Here is a 25,423-nt window from a genome sequence, read left to right as displayed (position 1 = left end):
CATTAAGGAACTCCTACATAAGTATAATCCAAAGGTGCTCTGTGTCCAAGAAGCACACCTCAAATTTACGCAAACAAATTTTCTCTGACAATATGCTATTTTTCGTACAGACCACGATGACACAGTCGTGTCTTCCGGTGGTGTGGCTATCGTAGTCGACAAAGGTGTTGCCTGCCGGGAATTAGAACTTCGTAAGCCTCTGGAGGCAGTTGCTGTCCGAGGGGTGTTGTTTTACAGGCTGGTCACTATCAGCTCTATATGCATCCCTCCCAATTAACAACTTCATAAAACCAAATTTCAAAATAATATAAATGAACTTCCGCCGCCATACATAGTTGTCGGAGATTTAAACGCACATAACACTTTATGGGGAGACTCTCGTTGCGATGCGAGAGGTCGCCTAATTGGAAATTAAAGAAAGAGGCAACGTATTACAGCATTACACATAACACATGCTCGTCCATAGACCTAAGTATTGACCTAAGTAAAACGAAATAAAATAAATAGTAGCGAGTACACTAATGCCATATCTGGAGTGGTCTGTTCTCAAGAACCACTTTGGGGAGCGACCACTTCCCAATTATGCTACGCTTAACAAAACAAGATGGATGTTCGCCACACGTTCCCCGATGGAAGGTTGACCTGGGATCTTTTCCAGGAACTAACATATTTAAGCCAAGATGATATTGCCTTTTTTTAACATTGACGGCTCTGGCATATGTAACAGGTTTTATCATTTACGCTGCTGAAAGGTGCATACAACAAACTAATGGACTGGCTAATAATAAGTGTGCCTGCCTTGGTGGAACAACGATTGCCAAAAAGCACGTAGAAAGCAAAGGAAAGCCTGGGGATTGCTTCGCAACTCACCAACAGCCGAAAACCTGATAAATCTTAAAACAAGCAAAATTGCAGGGCAGGAGAATGCGTAGACGTGCTAAGAGAGAGAGAGCGGGGAAAAGGTACATCTCCAGCATAAAGTCGTACACCGATGGAACGAAAGTCTGCAATAGGGTAAATAAATTAATAGGCCGGGAGTCACATCCCCTACCTTTAGTAAGTAGCCAAGGTGATAGCCTGGAAGACCAGGCGGATTGTCTAGGCGAACACTTTGAATATGTATCAAGTGAGTCACACTATACAAAAACTTTCCTGAAGTTCAAAGAATGCGAAGAGCGGCAACCCCTTAATCGCAAAGGTTCATCGAGTGAGGCTTACATTCGACCATTTAGCTTAGCCGAACTTAAAGCATCTCTTACATGTTGCAATATCTCGGCGCCAGGTGGTGATCGTATTATGTATGAAATGGTTAAATACCGACATCCGGAAGCACTGAAAACACTGAAAACACAAGGAGACGGGAGTGGTGTAGGATCATCGAGCGGGTCCAGAGCAATAAGGCCGAGCGTCAGGACGAGTCAGTGGGCACGCTGATGGAAGGCCAAGATTGGCAAACTCTTGCCTGACGACAGTTTGAATGAGGGACACCGATGGCTGCGATGGGTCAATGGTTGAGGTTGTAAACACGGGGGGCTGAATAGGTGCAGGACAGGCAGCTTCAATCTCGCGACGAACAATGCGCGTAACGTGGTCACAGGTTGGCGGCAGGTGAACGGCATCACATGATGAAATTGCAGCTGGGTGAATCTCTGGGTAATACGGCGGCTCTTCGCGTGTTCAAACCGCCAGCACTCTTTGATGATTGTGTCGACGGTATCAACGTTGGTATAGACGAGCAGGTTAAAAGCATCATCGGCGATACCTTTGAGCACATGAGAAGCCCTCTCAGACTCAGGCATATGCTCGTCAACCTGGCGGCAAAAAGCGATGTCGTCCTGAATGTAAGAGACGTATGACTCGGAGGATGTCTAAGCACAAGTCGCAAGTTCTTACCGCGCAGCAAGCTGCCGACCAGTGCTGTCACCGAAAAGGTCACGGATATTCTCTTTGAAAGAGTCCCAGCTGGTAATGTCCGAATCGTGCGTCTCGAACCACATCCTCGGTGGGCCATCGAGGTAAAAAAGCACGTTGGCGAGCATAAGGGTCGGGGTCCCACCTGTAGCCGGCGCTGATCCATTTGTAAAGGTTGAGCCAGATAACGAGCAGGAAGCACAACGATGTAGGTGGCAGCCACGGGAGGGGCAGGGGGTGAAGACGATGTGCGTGCACCAACTGACCTGGTCGCAAGCGTGATAAAGCAGCCGTTGCGGAGCTCTGTGATCGAAACGGGGAACTACCCCGCACTTCCACCACAAAGATGTTACATAAGACGACAGAAGGCGGGACTATTTACACTGTATTTACAGTATGTGAGAGACACAGTAGCCAGGATGGTGGACAGCCACCAGCACCAGAGAGAACCGTCTTCGTCGTCATCTGCCCCAGGCTGAATGTCTCTCTCGTAGCAATATATTCTAAGGAATGGCCAGTGAATGCTGCTTGAAAACTAAAATTGAAACGCTGTTCTGTTTGACAGGCAGATATTTACAGGTCTATCAGAACTGCTAAACAATGTGGCAATGCCTGTAGCTTCGAACTGACGTTGTTAACCAATCTTTAGAGATGTACAGCCAATGAGGGCACTCTAACGGCAAAGCAGGCCCGGGATAGCCAGTTGCGCCGCCCGGCTTAGCCATAAACGGTCATTCACTGGCAAGGCAGGGCCAGCGCTGGATGTCTGTTACAGAGGCTTTTCCAGCACTGGTATTACAGAGGCTAAGGCGGGCCATCGCGGCCCAGCTCGTGCCAGCTGAAAACCATCATTGGCCCTAGTTGGTCCCATGTAATGTGCTGCCTGGGACTGTTCGGTGCTTCTCCAAGTTTGGCAATAAATAGGTCAAACACATCATGCAGCTGCCGAAAAACTACAATGTGGTCCTCTTGGCTGGACCCTTCTTAGCAAAATGGCGTACTAATGAACACAGTATATTTCTCTAATTATTTACAAAGTAGAAATGCTACTGTACTTATAAAACTATGCTGGGCCCTAATGGGTTAAAGAAGCAAGATACCCCACATGACCGAACAAGAAACATGCACTACAAGAAACATGCAATGCATGCACCGAATTTTGCATCAATGTGTGAAGGATTATGTGGGAAGCAACTTCATCGAAGGTACGTGGGAGCGTACTGTTAGGCTAACATAGTTTGTCTCTGTTTTCACAGCTGAATTTGATGCTCTGTGGATGTCAGTGGAAAAAATTGTAACCGGCAAACACTCGAAAGCAGTTATTTATACAGACTCCTTGAGTGCACTAAAGGTGTTTAATTTGAAATGGGAGCACAAGCCCTTCATAGAAATATTTAAAACATGTCACATTTGTTATAGCGCCTTGTTACACGCGATTGGTGTGTGGGGGAAGCAGAGTTGAACAGGTCAATGAGACAACACAATTAGCAGCCGGACTGAGGAAGGTGTTGGGGGGTGGAGACACTGGTCTCCTCGCCATTATAGTTTTCTCACAACAGCCATGCCAACCCTTTATTTAGATTTTTTTCATGCAGCCCAGTTATAACAATTATCAGTTATAACAATGAAATTTTCGTGGCACTTCAATATTGTTATAAGTGGGTTCAACTGTACTACTTTGTTTCATTTGTGCAGCATCGAGGCCTTCTATTTCTCCATCAACAGCCAACGGTGACAGTTCACAGAAGGGATGCCTCCACCAAGATCATCTCTGTGACTATGAGGCTGATAAACTGTTTCGTCCAGAAGCACATGCCAAGGTCGATACTAGCAAGCGTCTGTTCAAGTGCCATTTGTGCCCTCAGAGCTTCACAAGAAAAGGCGCCCTGAAGATCCACTTGTGCGTCCACACGGGTGAGCGGCCATTTCAATGCCCTTCATGCCTTCGGAGATTCTCGCAAAGGTCCACGGTCAAGGAACACCTGCACACTCACACAGGCGAGAAGCCATTTCAATGCTCTTCATGCCTTCAGAGCTTCTCACGAAAGGCCCACCTGAAAACCCACCTGCGCACCCACACAGGTGAGAAGCCGTGGCAGTGCCCTTCATGCCCTCGAAGCTTCTCGCAACAGTCCAACGTGATAGGCCACCTGCGCACCCACACAGGCGAGAAGCCATATCAATGCCCTTTATGCCTTCGGAGCTTCTCACAAAAGTCCCAAATCAAAATCCACCTGCGCACTCATACAGGCGAGAAGCCATGGCAGTGTCCTTCATGCCCTCGTACTTTCTCACAAAATACTCACCTGAAAGACCACCTGCACACCCACACAGGCGAGAAGCCATTTCAATGCCCTTCGTGCCCTCGAAGGTTCTCACGCAAGCAGATCATGAAAAACCACCTGCGCACCCACACAGGCGAGAAGCCATCGCAGTGCCCTTCATGCCCTTGTACCTTCTCACTAACGACTCACCTGAAAGACCACCTGCGCACCCACACAGGCGAGAAGCCATTTCAATGCCCTTCATGCCATGAGGGCTTCTCACGAAAGACTCACCTGAATGCCCACCTACACACCCACACAGGCGAGAAGCCATGACAGTGACCTTCATGCCCTCAAAGCTCCTTGCTGAAGAGTGCCATGAAGCAACACCTGAGCATTGATACAGGTGACCGACCATGCTGTTGCGCCGTCTGCTCCAAGTCCATTACGCAGGCTGATTACTTGAGCAGACATAAGAGAACACAGCACCATGATACTGTACAATAGGTCAACAGCCATGTGAAGTGAATTTTAAATTAAAATTTATAGATATGGAGTGTGCTGCGGGGTGTTCTGCTGTATCCGATGGCACAGGTGTCCTCATATGCTCTTAACTCTTTCAGGCACAGTGGTAAGCGTTGCTCACCACCAATTCAAATTTTTTTTGCAGCGCCACCTATACAGTGGATCCTCATTGATACGATATTCACAGAAACGGAAAATAAAGTGTATCATCTGAATATCATATCATCCAACGTATTATCCAACTAAATCGTAATATTGGGAAAAGAAAAAAAAATGTATGATCCCGAAAAACGTATTATGAGAATCGTATTAACGAAGTTCCCCTATAGTTGTTTAGCCAGCAAACAAGTGTTTATTTTTCACCTTTAGTCTTCTCGGAAAGTGCGTAAGATGGCGCTAGTTGTCTAGGGAGCGTTTTTTATCGTCAAGCAACAAACTTATGGGCCAGCATGCCGTTTCCTGCACTGGACCCTGAAAGTTTCTACGGGCGCAAAGGTATGTGAACTTGCACGGAACCTTTTTCGGATGTAACACATAGCGCAGGAATATATTGTACTGACTATGTTGGCAAAAATTCGCTGTGGATCGACTTGATGCTGTTTTGCGATTTTTAATTATGGTGGTCCCTTACACAGACCACCATGCATGAAAATGGTTACAGGTGGGGTCTCAGATTGTACAAGCGAAATTCAACATAAAATCAAATTTGATGTTCAAAACATTCCTTTCAGTTTGTTTGGAAAATATTCCGTCTAACACCTAAAGTTATGTTGAAGGCGACAGCTCGAGCGATAGCAATTATGACCCGTAAGAGGATATCCGTGACTCCACATGTAACCGAAAGTGCCAGTGAGGCATCTGACACTGAAACAGATGAAGATTCTGCCATCAGAGTTCAAAAGGTTCCCATGTTGAGTACAAAGTGTTGGGTGTCTATGCCTCTAATATTTTTATCTGAATGCGGACTGCCAATTGAGAGTCTTGCCATCAACAGTGTTACGCCTTTTGGCATTTTTAGCCTTTGGATGCCCGAGTGGATTCAAAAGATTGTCTTTGAAACGAATCTTTAAGTGCAGGAAGAAAACAAACACTATGTTCCAACAACAGACAAAGAAATGCGTGCATTCTTGAGCCTCAATTTGTTGATTGGGCTTAAAAGGAGTCCCAACTATCGTGACTATTGGAGCAGTGCTCCTGATTGAACGACCCATTTTTTCAGACGTCATGACTGTGAATAGATTTGGCTGGCTCCTATCCCATCTCCATATAAATGACAATGCTCTGCAGCCAGGGAGGGACGATCCCACCTTTGACAAGCTGTACAAGCTACGCCCACTTTTGTTGGAAGTTTCCAGAACCATTACTGAGCACTATCAGCCGACAATATTTGGCCATTGATGAATCGAGGATCATATTCAAAGGCCGAAGTTCTTTGAAACAGTATAGGGCAAAAAAGGCCGGTGAAAAGAGGCTCTAAAGTTTGGATGCTTTGTCCAGAACTGGCTACAATTTAAAATTTCAAAATTTACACTGGTAGGCCTGATAACGGAGTTCAAAGAAAGTTGGGTGCACATGTAGAGAGACTGTTTGAAGACTTGGCTGGAACGCACCACTGGCAGTGGTGCGTTCCAGCCAAGTAAAATTGTTGTCAAAGAATACGCAGTGACTGCGTATTCTTTGACAACAATTTTACCAGTTACTGCCTGCAGAAAGATCTCGCAGAATCTGGGATATATGCTTGCGGCACAGTAAATGCAAGCAGAAAGCACTTGCCTCGGCTAAAATGTGACAACGAAGAGAAAATAAACTGACTACTCACTGAGCAACGACAAGCTCTGTTCCCTTTGGAGAGACAAGCTGAGTGTTCACAATTTTGTTATCAAACTTCCACAGCCCCACCGACGAAGTCCAAGTAATCAGGAAAGAGAAAGATGGAACCATCACTAGGGTGAACTGCCGTGGCGCAATTCAAGAGTTCAACGTGTGGGTTAGTAGTGTTGCACAGCAGACAGACCACCGCGGGTTCGAGCTTAGCGAGCCACAGGGCCGCGTCAGCCTTCGCCTACAGCATCGCTGCGCGCGAGCTCGGGTCGCAAGGGGCTACCGAGCGGCGCACATAAGAACACAGTATTGCCGTGAGTGACGGAAACCGTTTATTTTCTGCGGGGGCACCAGTACTGCACAGACTCCCGGACGGCGGGGAGCCAAAGGGGTCCCGCATCAAGGGTGAAACAGATATATAGCACAGCACATAGCAGGCTATGCACAGCATTTAGTACTGCCTCGGACGCTTGCGCAGTCTGCAGCTGGTCGTTCGACCACTCGAAAAGTGCGATTCACACCACGGTGTAAAAAAGGAAGGTGATCCGACGGCGGCGCGAGGCGCGGCCACTGACTTTACGCACGCTGCTGCCGCAAGGGGCAGCACGTGTTCTTGGGGCCACATTTTCGCTCGCTTTGCTGGCGCTTTTATGGGCACGCGCGGCAGAAGTGCATTGTTTCGATGAATATATGTCGTTCGCCTGCTTAAAACGACTCTACTTGGTTGGAAGAACGTCCCTTTATATTTCTGCCGACATTCAGATTGACTCCGACGCGGCGAGCAGCGGTAAGCGCAGCGCGCCGTCTGCTCGAGCAGACGACGCGTCTCTCTCGTGTTCGAAATGACGGTATTTTGACTGTAAGTGGCATGAAACCTTCTACCTGCTCAGTATTTGGCGTCTAAATAACGAAAAATTGCATATCTTTGGGTATGGGTGTTTAAGTGCTGACAAAGGTCATAATTATCCACTGTTGTGCCTGCTTCTCCAAGGCCTTCTGAACACGTGCTGCCCCTAGCGGCGGCGCTCACTTCTGGTCACACGAAGTGGCCGCTCTCTCGCCCCAGCGCGGGCGCGCCGTCGGAACATTATCTTCTTACACCGTGATTCACACTGTACGCTAAGCGATTATTATCAACCAAAGTGTTTTATTTGTGGGCGGAAACCTTGCCCAGCAAACAAGGCAGTCGCTCAATGTATCTACAGATAACAACTTGAACGCTTGTCAAAGTAAACAGCACGACTTATTCTCCAGCAGAACGGTACGAATTTTCAGAAATATCTGATATCCGAGGCTGATTGCAAGCTCAAACAAACGCGTACACCTCGCGCTGGGTGCTCCGTCCGCCCTAACGCCAGCAGAAACTCCAGCCGCTTAATTACTTCAGACTTAAATTTCTTCATATATGCCTCACAGAACCATTCCCCACGTAGAAGACGCCCGTTACAAATCGTGGTTACATAAAGCATAGCCTCCTCTATAGGAGGCTATGCATAGAGTTTCACACTATGGTGTTATAGTGAGAAACTCTATGCGTTGTTACAAAGGGTGAGGCCAATAAATCCAATCCAATCCAAGGCGGCGCCCGTGAAAGTTTCTGAGCGCGGCGACGCGCTCGCTGCGCCCGTTTGGACTGATCAACGCCTCCTTAAAAGTTTTTTAAGCAGGCATTGGGACAGATGTACATGCTTTATAGGTGTTTTGAGGTTTTATTGTATTTGTGGCCTTTGTATCGGCCGGGCAAATGTTTCTTATTCCCATGTTTCTTCCCGCTGCACCACTGTGGAAGGTAGAGTTTCTCTTCTCTAATTTGCTACCGCAACGCACGGTTGTTCCTACAAGTGTCATCACAAGAACAGGTACTCGTACAAAACTCTTAGTACACTCACCTTTGTTGTTGTTTTTTTTTTTTTTTTTTTTTTTTTTTTTTTTTTTCCAGATGCGTTGTTTGCGGTATAAAGCAATCTCAAAATGCCAGCTAACGCGAAACACTTGCCGCATTCTCGCAGAGGTCGCAGATCCACCTATTCTTGCCTTCGATGTGCACTGCTGCAGTTCCTATGCGATGACCTTAGTTGAAACAACAGTGCAACTGTTAGTAATGTGCAACATGCGCGTGTTTAGTCGCGACGTAAAAATGGTGGCACCTTCCAACGCGCCAGAACATGCATATTGCACTGAACTGTTAGTGTTGCAAATGCGCTGTCTCATGGGTCTTTTTTTTTTTTTTTTTTCTCCACCTTTATGAGTTATGCGTATATTATGCGGAAGTCACGGGATAGTTGTGGTATTGTGCTCAGCAGTGGTCACACACGTGACTGCATTTCTTTCCCTTCCTCACTGCCTGTGCTGACCACCAGCTGGGGCGTTAGCACTTTCTATTTGTCGCACTCAGACAGGGACAGTCTATTTCCTTCGCTTAAATCTTCTTAGCTGCATCTTCTGTGTGAGCTGGGGGGTATCCTGCAAGTGTCCACCCAGGGGACATGTCCATTTCGTCTGGTGTTGAAGTTCTGATTGGCTGGACCGGGGGACGCGTCACAAAGATACAGGGCCCCCAGCCAATCGGCACTTCATCAGCAGACGACCTACTCCCCCCCTGCCATGGAGATGCCAAGTACGTGTGGTGAGAGAGCACGTAAACAAGCTCACTTGCCAGCTGCTATCGCTTACGAGCACTTTCAAAGGTAAACATATATTATGAGTGCACGAATCAGCTCATCGCTCTATTATACACATGACCGTTTCATTCGCTGTGCATAACTTTGCATCTGTGATCGACATTGTAAAAACACCAAGGCATATGATACAGGCACTGTGTCTGCCTCAATTTTTATCTGTGCTATTTTTAGGATATCAATTACGAACTACTTAGACGAACTCCACACTCATTATGCTTACAGCTAAAGGAACGTTCTTTCCTCATTGCATGAAGAGCATTTGTTTCAATTTGTGGCAGTTACGTGGTGAAGTCCCCTGGGCCCATATCCCTGGCTGTGTTTACAACCATATGTCTTATGTGTTTTACTTTGCTGTGCTGCTGTCTTTACAGCTTCTGCTGATGTTTGTTGTGTCCATGAAGATCTAGCCTAACTCTGCATCGTTGACAACAAATAGCCGCAAGTGTCGATTGCTGCTGGTTGGCTCAGTCCAGAATTTGGTATGTATATCCATTTGCTCAAGGCGTGCTGTTGCTCCTATTACTTGTGCTGATCCAGTAAAGGACGAGTTAACTAATGGTGGCTTGAGTGATGTATGATACCCTATCACTATCGTGCTAGACTGGTGGCAAGGCTTGTTCACATATTTAAACTATTTAGGTTGTCCACTTCAATGTTGGAAGTTTCCGCAATGCGTTAACCTCGCATATAAAATCGTGTAGGCCTAAACACTTAATATGCACTTGATGCCTGGTGCCATCACTAAAGACACAGTTGAAGAAGAATTTAGAAAACTTGTTTCCAGCAGTCATGAGACAATAAATCGTAGGGAAAGAATTGTGTTGCGAGCTACAACTACCATTCTCAGCTGTGAGCCATTCTTCTATAGGACCACTGTTGTTCACCAACGTCTTTTGCATCAGGGACACTATCACTTGCCAATTGCATCCTCAGCGTCTGACTTAGTCATAAGTCTGAGTATATCTGCGGCGCCTGAGCGATGCGGTGTGAATGATGTGCGAAAGTTTTAGTTTAGGTTAGTCCTCGTACACAGGGAACGCCAGTCAACTGAAAAAAGCGCCTAAACTGCCCCAACCACATCTGAAATAGCTGTGCAGGCCAGCAGGTATGCTAAAATGTCTCAGTGTTTGTCAGAGTTGTGATTACCAACTATTGGTATATTGTTGGTATGGTGGTATATTCTTGCAGCTTCGCCACTTGCTCTGCGCTTTGTGAAGCAGTGTGGTGTACTCCGTACATTTCTTTCTGGCTTGGACATCTGGCTGCAATAAAAGCTTTTGAAGTGGATAGCTTTTTCTATGGCTCTTTTGGTCGTTTTCGTTGTGAGAGGTCTGGGAAGGTTGGCGGTCGGACTCAGCAAGGATTTGTTTTTTCGTTCGCTTGTTTGTTTGTTTGTTTGTTTACCCGTTTGTTCGTTTGGATTTTTGCTTACACTGACAATCATTGTCTATGGTTTCTGCACAATTTCTTTCACACGATTTGCTCAAGAAAGGCCAGCAACCTTACCAACAAGAGCTTAGGACTTGCACTCTGGTTCGCTAAGAATGTGGAAACTTCAGAGGTCAGAATGCATAGGCTCTTAAGCACACCAAGGATTCATTTTTCAATACTACATTACCATCTTTTTTAATTAGTAACTCTAGGCAATTTTGGAGCGTAGTCAACAAAACAGGTAATTCAGCTATCACCCTTAAAGACTCAAGCAATCAACAAATCCTACTTGATCAGTGCGCAAATGTTCTGAACTCTGTATTTGTTTCTGCTTTTTCCAAAAATGTGTGTTCTGTAACCCCTACCTATCCCGGTACTGACTTTTTACCAATGGACCCCGTTGTCTTTGATATTCCTGGCATATACAAAATAATAGACAAACTAAAGGTTCCTTCATCGTGTGGTGTTATACAGTGCTATAATACTTTCTAATCTATTCCAGCAATCTCTTCAGACAGCCTGCATTTCGGAAGACTGGAAGTTCGGGAGGGTGATTCCTTTGCACAAGTCTGGGGATAGCTATTCGCCACTTAATTATCGAACCATTTCACTTACGTCCATTCCAGGTAAAATTATGTAACATGTCATTTACTCTTACCTTGCATTATTCCTACAGTCAAACGCCTTTTTTACAGATCATCAGCATGGATTTTGCTAGTCATTTTCCTGTGAAGTGCAACTTATATAGTTTACGCATGACCTCAATTCTATCCTTGACAGGGTTCTATTGTTGACTGTATATTCCTAGATTTTTCAAAAGCGTTTGACAAGGTTTCTCATCAACTGCTTTTTTTTGAAACTAAGTAAACTTAACCTTGATCCTAGCATGCTTCAATGGCTGCGCTCTTTCCTCACCGATCGTTCACAATTTGTCACAGCTAATAACACTTCCTCCTTAACTTCTGCAGTTGAATCGGGCGTGCCACAAGGCTCTGTGCTGGGACCATTGCTTTTTCTCATCTATATCAACAACTTACCTGATAAATTACAGTTCATCAATTAATCTTTTTGCAGACAACTGCGTCATATACCGCAAAATTAACAGTGACTCTGATGTAGGTCTTCTTCAGTCCGATATCAACCATCCTCCTGACTGGGCTAACATGTGGAACATGGAACTAAACACTAACAAATGCAAGTACATGCATGTTTCTCGTCGTAATACCACATTGCCCTTGGAAGATGCATGTAGACCATATATAACTAACAACGCTTATCGCATGCTGGGATACATAAACCACAATTTTTATATTTCTTCTAGTTCTGTAAAATTACTTCTTTATAAATCGTTAGTTGGTACTAAACTGGAATATGCTGCATAAATCTGGGACTCCAGTCAACAGACGCTCATCTATTAACTTGAATCAGTCTATAACTGGGCGGCTCGCTTCATTCTTTCTAGTTATCACCGTAACTCCAGTGTCACTAAAGTTAGACCACTTATAACGTAACCGCTTATAGTGCAGGACCGGATATAATACGGTCTTTTCAGACACCCGTTAATTTTCCCATAGCACTCTATGTTTACGCGTATCGCTTATAGTGCAGTTGCGGGACACGAAATACCAGTTACAGTGCGGCTGCCTGGAAGTTCGGCAGTCTACCCAGACGGCGAACACTCCCCTGAAGCCATAAATACCGTATTTACTCTAATCTAATGTGCACTTTTTTTCTGATAAAACAGGTCCAAAAATTGCGTGCGCGTTAGAATCGAGTACGACCCTAACCTGTGTTACCATATAGCCGTTGGCATTTCAAAATGGCTGCCTCGCACGCCCGTCAAGCCTAGCTACTCTCGATCCTAGCTACCAAAGCTTCCTCCATCTGCTGCAGTACAAGTGCTTAGGGAATAGTCTACCGTCTGTCCTCACGTTCTCTGTGTCTGCTCTATCAGCAAGAAGTGCCGAGTTCATCACGATGCCGCATTTAAAAGGAAAGTGATTATGTATCATGTGTACGGAGACGGACGGAAATCGGGCCGCAACGCGGGTGTTCGGAGAATCCGAAACTTGCGTTCGGGACTGGCGCCAACAGTAGCAGAGGATTTTCGCCAGCACAGCAATGAGGAACGGTTTCAGTGGACCAAAGCAGCTCGTAATCTGCGACGATCCACTTCGGCGATACGATTACCTTGGCCCTATCTTGAAAGCAACAATCTGCGATGGGGAAAGTCCGCCGCGTGCCATGCTTTCGCCGCTTATAGGTCGCGGTGAAGCGAGAGGCATGATAGCACGAAGGTCAATTCACTCGCCGCGCTTCGTCACTCGAGCGTTTTGACAGTACGTTTCCGCGGTCAACGAGCGAGATGTTTTCATGTTTGCTTGTGCGTGCGTGACACCGTGCTTGTTAGTTTATTTAGTAAGCGAATACGGAACCTAGCGCTCGGTGACAGCGACGGCAGAAATGCGCCTGGAGTGTCCATTATCGCAATAAAATAGTTGTTTTCGGTTATAGTGCGGTACCGCTTACAGTGGGGATATTCTCGACTCCGGCGACTAACATTATAAGCGGTCTACACTGTACTATGAAAGCAAGCTTATCGTTACCACTGCCATCCCAAACTAGGAAAATATTCCGTCTTCGCCTATTCCATAAGATATATCATGACAACCCCATTCTTAAGAATAAATTGATAGCCCGCTCGTGTTACGTTTCGGCCCACATCAACCATCGTCATAAGATTGGTATTCCATCATGCCACACCAATTATTTTTTCAATTCATTCATCCCCAGTACGTCAGCAAGTTGTAATCACCTTCCCCGATCCGTCGTCGAAGAATCTGATAATGCCAAGTTCCAAGCTGCTTTAACAAACCTGCTGTTGTCATTAACACAATTGTAGCATCATTTTCAGCTTTATTCTTTCTTTTTTTTTTCATAGCAATTTTTTTTTCCATACCAATCTTTTTAAAATGAGTGTTCTATGTTTTGTAGGCACATATTACTACTTCGAGCGTCATTTCTTTCGTTTTATTTTTTGGTTGCAAAAGATCTCGTTATGCTTTATTTGTTTAGCTGGTTATTTCCCATCCTTGTACTGTGTACTATTTATTGTTAATTTCCTTTATTATATTGATGTAACTTTATTTTTTCCATGAGAGCCTCAATTATGCTGAGTTTTATATAAATGTAATGCTGTTTCTTGGTTTTCCACTTTTTCGAATGTAACCCACTTCCCTCTGTAATGCCCTCGGGCCCTGACGGTACTGAAATAAATAAAAATAAATAAACATATAGGGTAGCCGACATTCTGGTTGACATCATAAGGAAAAAATGGAGCTGGGCAGGCCATGGAATGCATAGGGCAGATAATCGGTGATCTATTAAGTTGCAGAACGGGTGCAAAGGAAAGAAAAGCACAGTCGAGGGCAGCAAAAGTTAGGTGGGATGATGAAATCAAGCAATTTGCAGGCACAACTTGAGATAAGATGATGCAAGGCAGGGGTAATTGGAGATCATTGGGAGAGGCACCAAGGTCATTGAAGAGCGGCACATACCCAATGTTACATGCTCAGTGACCCAAGTTGGGCCGATGTTGGTTTTCAATTCAGTTTCCTGATCACAGCAGCCAGATGCAGCCCATTTCTGACCACTCAGTGAAGCAAGTTGGCGGGAAAAAAGTTAGGTGAGGACATGCATACATACATACAGGCCTACTGCTAACTGGGTGAAGTTTTTAAAGAATGCTATTGCGTTAAAAATGAACTTTGGCAATTCATATAAATGTGTAGGGCAGGTAACTGACGGTCTATTGGGGCTACTGAATGGGTATCAATAGAACTGACGTGCAATTCGTGGACAGCAAACATCTAGGTAGTGGGATGAAATAGAAAACTTGCAAGCGTAGGATGGTATCAACTGGCACAAGATATGGGTCGAGTGGGATTCTCCAGTGGACATTACATAGGCTGATGGCGATCACCTTAGGATCTTGCAATCACTTTGCATTATAGAGCTTTGCATAGCTTTAGAATGCATCAGATGAAAGAAAAGTAAGCGATACGTTCTGCTGTCCTGGAGAAACATTGCACTGAAAAAGGTTGCCCTGTTTTCGAGTATTCAATGTGCATTGTCCCTTGTAGCACTTTAGGAACACTGAACCGAAAGGGTTATGTTGTGTTCCACAGCTATGCATTGTAAAGTGCCCCGGCATTTATTCTATTGTTGGATTCACCTCTTGTTCTCTATGTTCTAAAAGGACTGCAATCGCTCCAATTATTTTTCTGCAGGCCTCACAAGTGCAATGAGCCTAGCTCAAAGTATCGCTGCCAAAATGGCAGCGATACTTTCCAAGGTGATCGATCAGAAGGAGATTGGCACGCAGTGCAGCTTCTTGTCTCTGGCTGACAAGTCTGTTGGGTGCTCCTTCGAAACAGCCACCAAGTCGACGGGCGTGCAAACTACAGAGACTGTGGATCAGTCAAGCTTCACCTCAGGTGGGTAGTTACTGGCACTTCTCTTACATTTGCTTGCTTGTGTGAGTTTGTGGTAGATAGCCAAGTCTGCCTAGCTTGGTACGACCTGCTGAAGTGTGTTTGACACTCTGTGCTGCCGAGGACATATTAGCTGGTTTGTGATTCTTGCCTGCATTCTGATTGGGGCAAAATGCAAAAATACTGCTCTACTCAGCACATTGCAGCACCTTAGGTTGTAGAGCTTAATCCAGAGCCCTCTTGCCTGGTGTCGTAGCCCTTGCATGGCTTTACGATAACGTTAAACCCAGTGAGTCTCCTTAGTTATGCCTAAATCAGTATATCAATGTAAATACGTGGATACAGATCAATGCGGAATGTAAGTTGACTGCCGTTTTTGAGGTGAATAAAATTCAAAGAGAATTCTTATATGCAGTTAACTACAAAACATACTTTGTGTTTTATCAATATGCTCATTCATTGAGAGAGGCGAGAAGTGCCTGGGAACGGCGATCATCAGCAGCATGTACCGGGCACCTGAGGTGCACGCCAGCTGTCGCTTCAGCCAACCTGTAGGCGTCTTCTAGTGATTGCTGGCCAAACACTCGTTTTGATCCTGTCCTGTCAATAGCAGCTTCAGGTTTTTTGCCCAGTGTTTCCAGACCGCAGTGGCTGACGAGACCTCCGACGTACCGCCAATTTATCCCAATGTATAGTTGTTCTTCTGCCGCGTTCCTGTTACAGTGTGCTTTTACACACCTTTTGCTGATGCGAAAGGTTAAGCCTTTCCATTTTGAGAAGCAAGACACTAGTGAGCAAATTTCTTTGCCTTTGCTATGAGTTGAATCTACTGGTATTCTGTTGGGCTGTTCCGGTACAGCCTCGATAGCAGGTACCGCTTATTGCATCCTCCCGCGAAGCTTTGTGTTGACGTTGCTGTTGGCATTTGTCAGTCACTCGGTTGTCAGTTGTACTCCGTCAGTTGTACACTCGGCCATAAAATATTGCAGGGCACATGCGTGTAAACGGCCCTCCGCAACTTCTGGCAGTGCACCCCTATTGTCGAGACCAATACTTGCACGCAGCACGTCCCTCCATGACTGCAAGCGTGCATGTTTCTGCACTTCCTCCTTGTGTACAGGCGATATCCGAGTGTAGCCTCGAGGTGCCCCTCTTTTGATTGGCACTGGGGGGGTTTCGACGGGCAAAACTATGTGAAGTGCGAGCTGGCCCACGCCGCATGCCGCGACGCTCGGCTTAGCCGCTTCAACAACCAATCGTCTGCAGTGTTTTCATCGGCAGCTGCTACAGATCTCATTGACACTGTCTTCGTTGTCCGCCTTCAATTCGATAAAGGCTTCGAAGCGAGGAAATTATAGCAAATTGACGATGGAATATATGGCCAATTGAAAGTAGACGGCACAAAGGAATTTGAAATCTCGAAGCAGACGCTGACGTAGAAAAAGCAAGGTGTAGATTATAGAAGCCACCGAGAAATCTGCTGGAATCCCGACAGAAGAATGTCTGCCAAGGGGCCCACCCAAAACTTGTGGTAGCATTTCTGATGTAGCCGAAAGCCATGATCGCCAAGCAAGTGCCGGCGTCTGGTGACGTGATTCTAACTGATGAGGCGATCGTCGTGAACGTGCTTCTTCCATCGGATAGCGATGACGGCAGCGATGAAGTGGTAGAGCAGTCTGCCTCAACGTTGCCCTCGCAGGAGGCCCTGCAGATTGTTCAGTCTCTCTGGGGCTCCGCTTTCGCAAGGGACCTTCCGCTGCACTACATGGAGCACCAGAATGCCTTGGAGAAGGCTTTCGGCAAGCTTCGTGTAAAGCAAGAAACGTAGACGGACATCGTGGGGAGATGGTTGTGGCTGCTGCGGCAAATTTCTCGCATTATTTAAAAGGCTTCTTTTGAGGACACCAAAGCGATGCCTCGTCGAAGCTCGCATGTCATTTGCTGCCCATGACACCCCGCTTTGCATTTGTGATAGCAGTGCCAATGCCGGCTGCGCCTTGTTGCACTCTATCGAAGTGTGGGGGGAAGCAGAGTTGAACAGTTATACGAGTCAACACAATCGGCAACCTGATGGAGGAAATTGCGGGGGGAGGGGGGGGGGCACTGTTCTCTCCGCCATTATAGTTTTCTCGCAATAGCCATGCCAACCCTTTATTTAGACTTTTTTCATGCAACCCGGTTATAACAGTTATCGGTTATAACAATGAAATTTTCGTGGCACTTGAATATTGTTATAAGTGGGTTCAACTGTACTACTTTTGTTTCATTTGTGCAGCATCGAAGCCTTCTATTTCTCCATCAACAGCCAACGGTGACAGTTCACAGCAGGGATGCCTCCACCAAGATCATCTCTGTGACTATGAGGCTGATAAACTGTTTTGTCCGGAAGTACATGTCAAGGTCCACACTAGCGAACATCTGTTTAATTGCCATTTGTGCCCTCAGAGCTTCTCAAGAAGAGACACCCTGAAGAGGCACTTGTGCGTTCACGTAGGTGAGCGGCCATTTCAGTGCCCTTCATGCCTTCGGAGATTCTCGCAAAGGTCCAAAGTCAAGGAACACCTGCACACTCACACAGGCGAGAAGCCATTTCAATGCTCTTCATGCCTTCAGAGCTTCTCACGAAAGGCCCACCTGAAAACCCACCTGCGTACCCACACAGGTGAGAAGCCATGGCAGTGTCCTTCATGCCCTCAACGCTTCTCGCATAAGGCCAGCATGAAAGATCACCTGCGCACCCACACAGGTGAGAAGCCATGGCGGTGCCCTTCATGCCCTCAAAGATTCTCACATAAGTCCAGCATCAAAGACCACCAGCGCACCCACACAGGCGAGAAGCCATTTTAATGCCCTTCTTGCCCTCGGGTCTTCTCACGCAAGTTGTACATGAAGGAACACCTGCACACCCACACAGGCGAGAAGCCATTTGAATGCTCTTCGTGCTTTCAGAGCTTTTCACGAAAGTCCCAACTGAACATCCACCTGCGTACCCACACAGGTGAGAAGCCATGGCAGTGTCCTTCATGCCCTCAACGCTTCTCGCATAAGGCCAGCATGAAAGTGCACCTGCGAATCCACACAGGCGAGAAGCCATGGCAGTGCCCTTCATGCCCTCAAAGATTCTCGCATAAGTCCAGCATGAAAGACCACCTGCGCACCCACACAGGCGAGAAGCCATTTCAATGCCCATCTTGCCCTCGTGTCTTTTCGCGCAAGTTCAACATGAAGGAACACATGCACACTCATACAGGCGAGAAGCCATATCAGTGCCGTTCATGCCTTCAGAGCTTCTCACGAAAGTCCCATCTGAACACCCACCTGCGCACCCACACAGGTGGGAAGCCATGATGGTGCCCTTCATGCCCTTAAAGCTTCTCGCAAAAGTTCAGCATGAAGGAAACACCTGGAAACCCACACAGGTGAGAATCCATTTCAGTGCCCTTCATATACTCATAAATTCTCACTGAAGAGTGCCAGGAAGCAACACCTGAGCATTCATGCAGGTGACCGACCATACTGTTGCGCTGTCTGCTCCAAGTCGCTTGCGCAGGCTGACTACTTGAGCAGACATCAGAGAACAGTGCACCATGGTACTGTAGAGTTGGTCAACAGCCATGCTGAACTACATCAATTTTCAATTAAAACTGTCTAGACATGGAGCGTGCTGCAGGGTGTTCTGCTGCATCAGGCAGCACAAGTGGTCTTAATGTGCTTTTGAAGGGGCCCTGGGCCAGTATTTTGTGTCAATGCCTTTCCGGTCATAATGCCTTATCGCGCTTTGTCAGTGGTCAGAGCGACGGTCTGTTCGCGTTATCAACGGGATCAGCCGGCCGTGAGCGATGGATGATAAGACTAGTATAGAATAAGTCATAAGGCATCGCTACAAAATTGCGGCCCTCGTATGCTTTTTCTGGGTCACCAGATTTACTCTTGATCGACAGTTAAACCTGCTTATAACGAATCTCCATATAACGAATTCCTGGATATAACAAAGTTTTTCTATTCCCTGCCGATACTCCATAGAAGCACATGTATTTGAGACCTTTACGTAACGAAGTCGCAGCGGGAGACCCCCCCTCGAAATAACGAATTTTCCCTGCCGACAACCTAAAGATTTCGCCCCAAATTTCGTCATTTTTGCGCGACCAGCAACCGAAAGCACCTTCTCCGCTGCGACGGAATGTGAAGCGATAGCGTCGCGCTTGGTGCGCTTGAATTCACGGCGACTGCGAGGTGAGATCGAGCGCACGTGTACAACCGTGTGCAAGGCGGGCCTGCATCCCTCGACCCGGCGATCTTGCTGCCGCGGCAGTGACCTTTCCCCCTCCCTTCATTGAAACGTGATTCCGCCGCTTGCTGCAACTGGCCTAGCCCGCGAACCCGGCACTCTCCTTTTGCCTGTTGATGTTGCCGAAAAAAGAAAGTTTTTTTTTTCAACGTGCTGACAGCCACTCTTTGGTTACTGCGCAAGTCTCTGCGCTTCACTTCACTAACCTGACACTAGGTGACACTATATGGCCCTACGACGCCATCGTGTTGCTTGCCCTTCGTTTCCGACGCCTCGCGCTTGTGCGAAACGACACACGTCCATGCATCCAGTACCTGGTGTGACATTCCAAGGATGAGTGCTTCGACGAATAAACGAAAGATGTTGACTCTTGAGGACAGAATGGCCATCTTGAACGCCGTTCCTGGAGGCCAAAAAAATGAGGATGTAGCTGCCAAATTTGGCATCCCAGCTAGTTGTTTGTCCACAATCTTAAGTGCAAAAGATGCGATTCGCAGCGCTGTGGAGCGTGGCACGAACGGCAAGAAGTTGAAGTTGTAGCGCCCACCGACGCTGCAAAGCAGGGAACGCTTAGGTCGGCGCTCTTAGCCAGTGCTTTGGGGCAGGCTGCGAATGACGACGACAATAAAGTTGGGCGGCGAGTGCTAACGGCGCAAGCACGGCACGCGCCAGTCGGTTCTAAAAGCCTGCCGAGCTGGTCTCCTTGTTCTGGCGCTCCGCTGCGACCCCTCGGTTCCCGACAAAGTCATCAACATACGCCGACATCGACAAAGCCGTGTTCACATGATTTATGAACTTGCAGGCATGAAACGTACCCGTCAGCGGCGCTGTTTTGCAGCAAAAAGCAAGGGATTATGCTTTCATCCTGGGCTGCGATGATTTAAAAGGCAGTAACGGGTGGCTCGACGATTTTAAACGCAGGTGGGGGATTGTCGGCAAAGTGATCAGTTTCTTTTTCGAATTTTCGTGCCGAACCTGCATATAACGAAATCCTCTTTATAACAAAGTTTTTCGGGAATTTGTTAATTTCTTTATATCCAGGTTTAACTGTATTCTCAGCATGCCATAAAACAATGAGCAAAATAAATGATGAAAATCGACCCACACAAATTCTTCTTATTGCTCCTAAAAAATTGTAAATACAAGTGAAGGGAGAGTTACCCTTCCATTGAACATTTCACTTTGCCATGACTTCATGCGGCGACATCTATGGCAGCAAGCCTGCTCAGCCTGTTCATGGCGTACCCATGGCCTCTACAATCTGGCGGTTCGCTGACTAATCTAGTAGGCCATGGCTTCACGTTTATAGTGACGCCATGGCCTCGGCACCAAAGTGCTCGGCAAGGGGTGCATAATTCTCATGATTGCAACACCTCGCCCATGGATGTGCATTACCTTAAATGGTTGTAAAATGTAATGCCATTTCACCTGGGAGTGCTCACACCCTCCGGGCCACTCCCCTATTCCTTCACCTTCCTCCTGGGAGACTGCGCTGACCAGCTTAGACCCGCAAGAGCAGTGACGGCTGATCCAGCTGTCACGCTGGCACGAGCCAATGTGGCCCTGGGCTCCATGCTACGAGGAAGTCGCCCCACCTCATTAACAATAATTGCTTTCTCTGTCTGTTTTATCGTAGTATACTAAAACTTTCTCGAAAAAAGAAACGCTAGAAAAAAACATTTTAAATGGGCAAACACACCGTCTGAAGCCACTGAAACATTTGGCAGACTCAACTCTAGTTAATATCTACGCATTGTACAAATTGTTGCAACATGAGACGCTGACCCATGCTGAATTGATGGGGCTCGAGCAGCTTGAGACGTGTGTTGTTTTCTTCGCTCCTTCGCAAGCTCTCGTTCGCACTCTTCTAATTGGACCTGGGTTAGCAGCTTTCTGTGGGAATATTTGACATGCTCACTCGGGGAGAATTGTTGAAGCGTGAGGATCCACGTGCGACGAGCTGGGGGTGCTCGAGCGGACCTAGATACGTTATGTGGTTTTCCACATTGCTTAAAAGCACACTGCTTAAAAGTGGTGACGGGAAACTGAAATGAGATCGAGCTGGTGGATGATTCCGGAATACGATGCCGCCACAGCGAAACATGATGCTCATTTCACGCCTCCTGCAGCAGGGAACAGCGGCGTGTTTGGATTATCACCTATTAAATGCGTGCATTACGCTTCCAACGACTCTATGCCACAGGTGCTGTGAAATGTATAAGTGAGAATGCTTATCGCAATAGCGTTGGCTGCAATGGCTGTGAATACAACGTGCGATGGCCAAAGAGATTTATTTGCTTGTACAGTGATAGCTCGTTAATTTGGACTTCAATAATTCGAATTTATGGATAATTCGAACCGTAAGATTTGGTTCGGCCAAGCCCCATACAAGTCGATGTATAAAAAGCCCGGTAATTCGAACGCGAGTAGGTTCCTCCACGGATAATTCGAACTATGCGCCACCGCGCTGGCGGCTTTGGACTGGGCGGCTGCTTAGTTACGAGACTGCGTTGACAGGGAGCGGAGAAAAAAACAGAGAGAAACGGGCGCGGAGGCCAGGGGCCGTATTCTGAAACGTTCACTTCGGCGAAATTTCTTTTTTCGCTCTCAGGCGCGCGCTGATTGGCTGGTTGAGCAAAATTGAATGACGTCTGGCTCAACCAGCCAATCAACTCATCCAATTTTGCTAAAACAGCCAATCATTGCGCGCCTGAAAAGCGAAAAAAGAAATTTTGCCAAGTGGAACATTTCAGAATACGGCCCCAGAGTGCAGCGGCGGCTGCCTCCTCTCCGTCCTACGTGACCTCCAAGATTTGGTTCTTTAATCGCTAGTGGCTAACGAAGCTTGACAAGAAGTTCGACCGCTGTGGCCGAAAAGTCCTGCTTCGTGTGGACAACTGTTCGGCTCACAAAGTCGACGTTGAGACGAAGGCCATTGAGCTGGCCTTCCTTCCGGCCAACACAACAGCGGTGCTGCAGCCCATGGACCAGGGTATCATAAAAAATTTAAAATAACTTTATCGGCGCCAAATTTTGGAAAGAATTATTTTGTGCAACGATTACCAAGTGACGCTACTAAGTGCGCTACACATGCTTGTGCGTGCTTGGGAGCAAGTGACAGCGCTAACGATAGCAAATTGCTATCGCCACTGTGGCTTCAGCACGCAAGCTCTGCAAGCTGACGAGCCACCTGTGCTTGAACATGGTGTCACTGTCCCCATGGCGGACGTTTTAGAAGTTTTGCTTTGCGGACTAGGTCGATGTGGACGCAAGTGCTGTGGTGTGTGGTGCACTCACGAATGATGACATAATTTGTCAGGTAAGAAGTTCGCAACCTGTCGCTGCCAGTGACGAGGAGGAGGAGGAGGAGGATTATGCACCAGTGCAGCCCCCTTCTGCAGAAGTCTTGGACGGATTGAATGCCGCTCGTCTCTTCCTGTGTTTTGAAGAAGGCGAAGAAGAGGCATTCCGCCAAATTCGCTCGTTAGAGCAAAAAGTGCTGGCTGTCACCTTCAAGAAAAAAAGGCAGACCGCGATCACCGAATTTTTCAAAAAATAAATTGCTGACATGCCCTACCGCTTCCCAATCGCACTATCATCATCATCATCAGCCTATTTTATGTCCACTGCAGGATGAAGGCCTCTCCCTACGATCTCCAATTACCCCTGTCTTGCGCTAGCGTATTCCAAATTGCGCCTGCAAATTTCCTAACTTCATCATCCCATCTGGTTTTCTGCCGACCTCGACTGCGCTTCCCTTCTCTTGGTATCCATTCTGTAACCCTAATGGTAACCCTAATCCATCCTACGCATTACATGGCCTGCCCAGCTCCATTTCTTCCGCTTAATGTCAACTAGAATATCGGCTATCCCTGTTTGTTCTCTGATCCACACCGCTCTCTTCCTGTCTCTTAACGTTAGTCCTAAGATTTTTCGTTCCATCGCTCTTTGTGCGGTCCCTAACTTGTTCGCGAGCTGCTTTGTTAACCTCCAAGTTTCTGCCCCATATGTAGCACCGGTAGAATGCAATGATTGTACACTTTTCTTTTCAACTACAGTGGTAAGCTCCCAGTTAGGATTTGGCAATGCCTGCTGTATGCACTCCAACCCAATTTTATTCTTCTGTAAATTTCTTTCTCGTGATCAGGGTCCCCTGTGAGTAATTGACCTAGATAAACGTACTCCTTTACAGACTCTAGAGGCTGACTGGCGATCCTGAATTCTTGTTTCCTTGCCAGGCTATTGAACATTATCTTTGTCTTCTGCATGTTAATCTTCAACCCCACTCTTACACTTTCTCGGTTAAGGTCCTCAATCATTTGCTGTAATTCATCTCCATTGTTGCTGAATAGGACAATGTCATCAGCAAATCAGAGGTTGCTGAGATATTCACCGTTGATCCTCACTCCTAAGCTTTCCCAGTCTAAGAGCTTGAATACTTCTAGGCATGCAGTGAATAGCATTGGAGAGATTGTGTCTCCTTGCCTGACCCCATTCTTGATAGGTAACTTTCTACTTGTGGAGAACCAGGGTAGCTGTGGAATCCTTGTAGATGTTTGCTAAGATATTCACGTATGCCTCTTGTACTCCTTGATTACGCAATGCCTCTATGACTGCTGGTATCTCTACTGAATCAAATGCCTTTTCATAATCTATGAAAGCCATATAGAGAGGTTGATTGTATTCCGCAGATTTCTCGATTACCTGATTGATGGCATGGATATGATCCATCGTAGAATATCCCTTCCTGAAGCCAGCCTGTTCTCTTGGTTGGCTGAAGTCAAGTGTTGCCCTGATTCTATTAGAAATTATCTTGGTGAATATTTTATACTGTACTGAAAGCAAGCTAATGGGTCTATAATTCTTCAATTCTTTAACGTCTCCCTTCTTATGGATTAGTATAATGTTGGCGTTCTTCCAGCTCTTTGGTACACTTGTAGTTGTGAGGCATTGCGTTTAAAGCAGTGTACTGTTGTTTTTCTTCACTTTCGTTAGTTCGAACTTTCGCTAATTTGAACTGAGGCGGCTTCCCCTTGCGGTTCGAATTAACGAGCTTTTACTGTATCAGACTAGGAAACGAATTGCGTGCCATTGTTTTCATTTGGCACTGGAGGGTGCGTACTGTGGAGGAAGCTGCCGTGGCTGAGCGGCTACTGCTCTCAATAGTGTGTGCCTCGCACCTTTTCTTGTTCACATAAGATATAGCGGCCGCAACACATTTGCAATTTGGCGATTTACTGAACGCTTGTGGCGAAAGGTCTTAATTTCTGGGAATGTATGAAATGGTCCCTGGAACGATTTTGACAATATTGTACAAACACACTGAGTCGTAACGGTAGGTCCTTCAGATCATTAAGTGATACATTTAAGCGCTCTGTATATTTCGTGTAACTTATTATAAGGAGGCCATGCGCAAATAGCAATTTTATAGACTGAATCAAAATTGATTATTGAATACTTGCCTGATTGCTGAAGCCACTGAGAGCATCGTAAGTTGTGCAGTGTGCTACAAGGTGGCGCCAGCTGCTTCGCATCCGTGTTGATCGTGCAACTGTCAGTAGAAGAGAAAAGAGGGAAAAAGACAAAAGTAAACAGGCATCCTCCCTCTCTATCTCGGGGAGAGCGGAAATGCTCCGCGCTAGCGGCCGTAGGTGTGCCGACAAAGCGCAATACTCTATTGCTTGACTCTGTCGCTTGCACTCATAGCTCTACGCTGCACCAACCAAGGAACATAAATGGGCCGCGCCAACTGTGCTGATAGCGCTGCGCTTCTCCGAAGTTGTGCCCTGACCAGTCATACTGAGCACTTTTGCCAACTGTTTAAGGTGCTTGAGCTCGTCTGTGTTGCTTGCGTCGAAGAGGTGAAACCGTATTTCCATCATCAGGCAGTGGTAAGCTTAACCTTAAATGTGCGCCGGTAAGAGGAACAGAGTGATTTCCTGTGTTTTCCTCAGGGAGGCGACGCTGCAGCTAGCAAGTTTCTGGAGCTAATCGCTGAAGAACAGTGCC

General features: G+C 46.7%; 2 protein-coding genes and 1 long non-coding RNA gene across 6 annotated transcripts in view; 2 read left to right on the top strand and 1 right to left on the bottom strand.

Annotated features, from left to right (window-relative positions):
* The window catches only part of LOC119453138 (zinc finger protein 260), a 51,677-nt gene that overhangs the window by 17,927 nt on the left and 8,327 nt on the right, over positions 1–25,423 (top strand). Inside the window, exon 6 of the mRNA XM_049667565.1 lies at positions 3,607–3,874. Within this exon, the coding sequence (XP_049523522.1) occupies positions 3,607–3,874 (268 nt within the window). The remainder of the gene's footprint in view (positions 1–3,606; positions 3,875–25,423) is intronic.
* The window catches only part of LOC125945568 (uncharacterized), a 38,066-nt gene that overhangs the window by 4,630 nt on the left and 8,013 nt on the right, over positions 1–25,423 (bottom strand). Inside the window, exons 1-2 of one of the 3 annotated variants that reach the window (XR_007467008.1) lie at positions 18,277–18,340; positions 3,978–4,229 (exon numbers count right to left, since the gene is read on the bottom strand). This is a non-coding gene — a long non-coding RNA (uncharacterized LOC125945568). Of the gene's footprint in view, positions 1–3,977; positions 4,230–4,397; positions 4,487–18,192; positions 18,341–25,423 lie in introns of those variants that run through there. The other 2 variants (XR_007467006.1, XR_007467007.1) reach the window with 2 other exon arrangements.
* Positions 8,072–25,423, top strand: part of LOC119453141 (gastrula zinc finger protein XlCGF57.1-like) — a 95,770-nt gene continuing 78,418 nt past the window's right edge. Inside the window, exons 1-2 of one of the 2 annotated variants that reach the window (XM_049667587.1) lie at positions 8,072–8,380; positions 9,604–9,681. The gene's annotated coding sequence lies outside the window, so the exon portion shown is untranslated. The remainder of the gene's footprint in view (positions 8,381–9,603; positions 9,682–25,423) is intronic. The other variant, XM_049667586.1, reaches the window with a different exon arrangement.

Source organism: Dermacentor silvarum, chromosome 5 (genome assembly GCF_013339745.2).
Source record: "Dermacentor silvarum isolate Dsil-2018 chromosome 5, BIME_Dsil_1.4, whole genome shotgun sequence".
NCBI classification, from domain to species: Eukaryota; Metazoa; Arthropoda; class Arachnida; order Ixodida; family Ixodidae; genus Dermacentor; species Dermacentor silvarum.
This window is presented reverse-complemented; position numbering and strand designations above follow the sequence as displayed.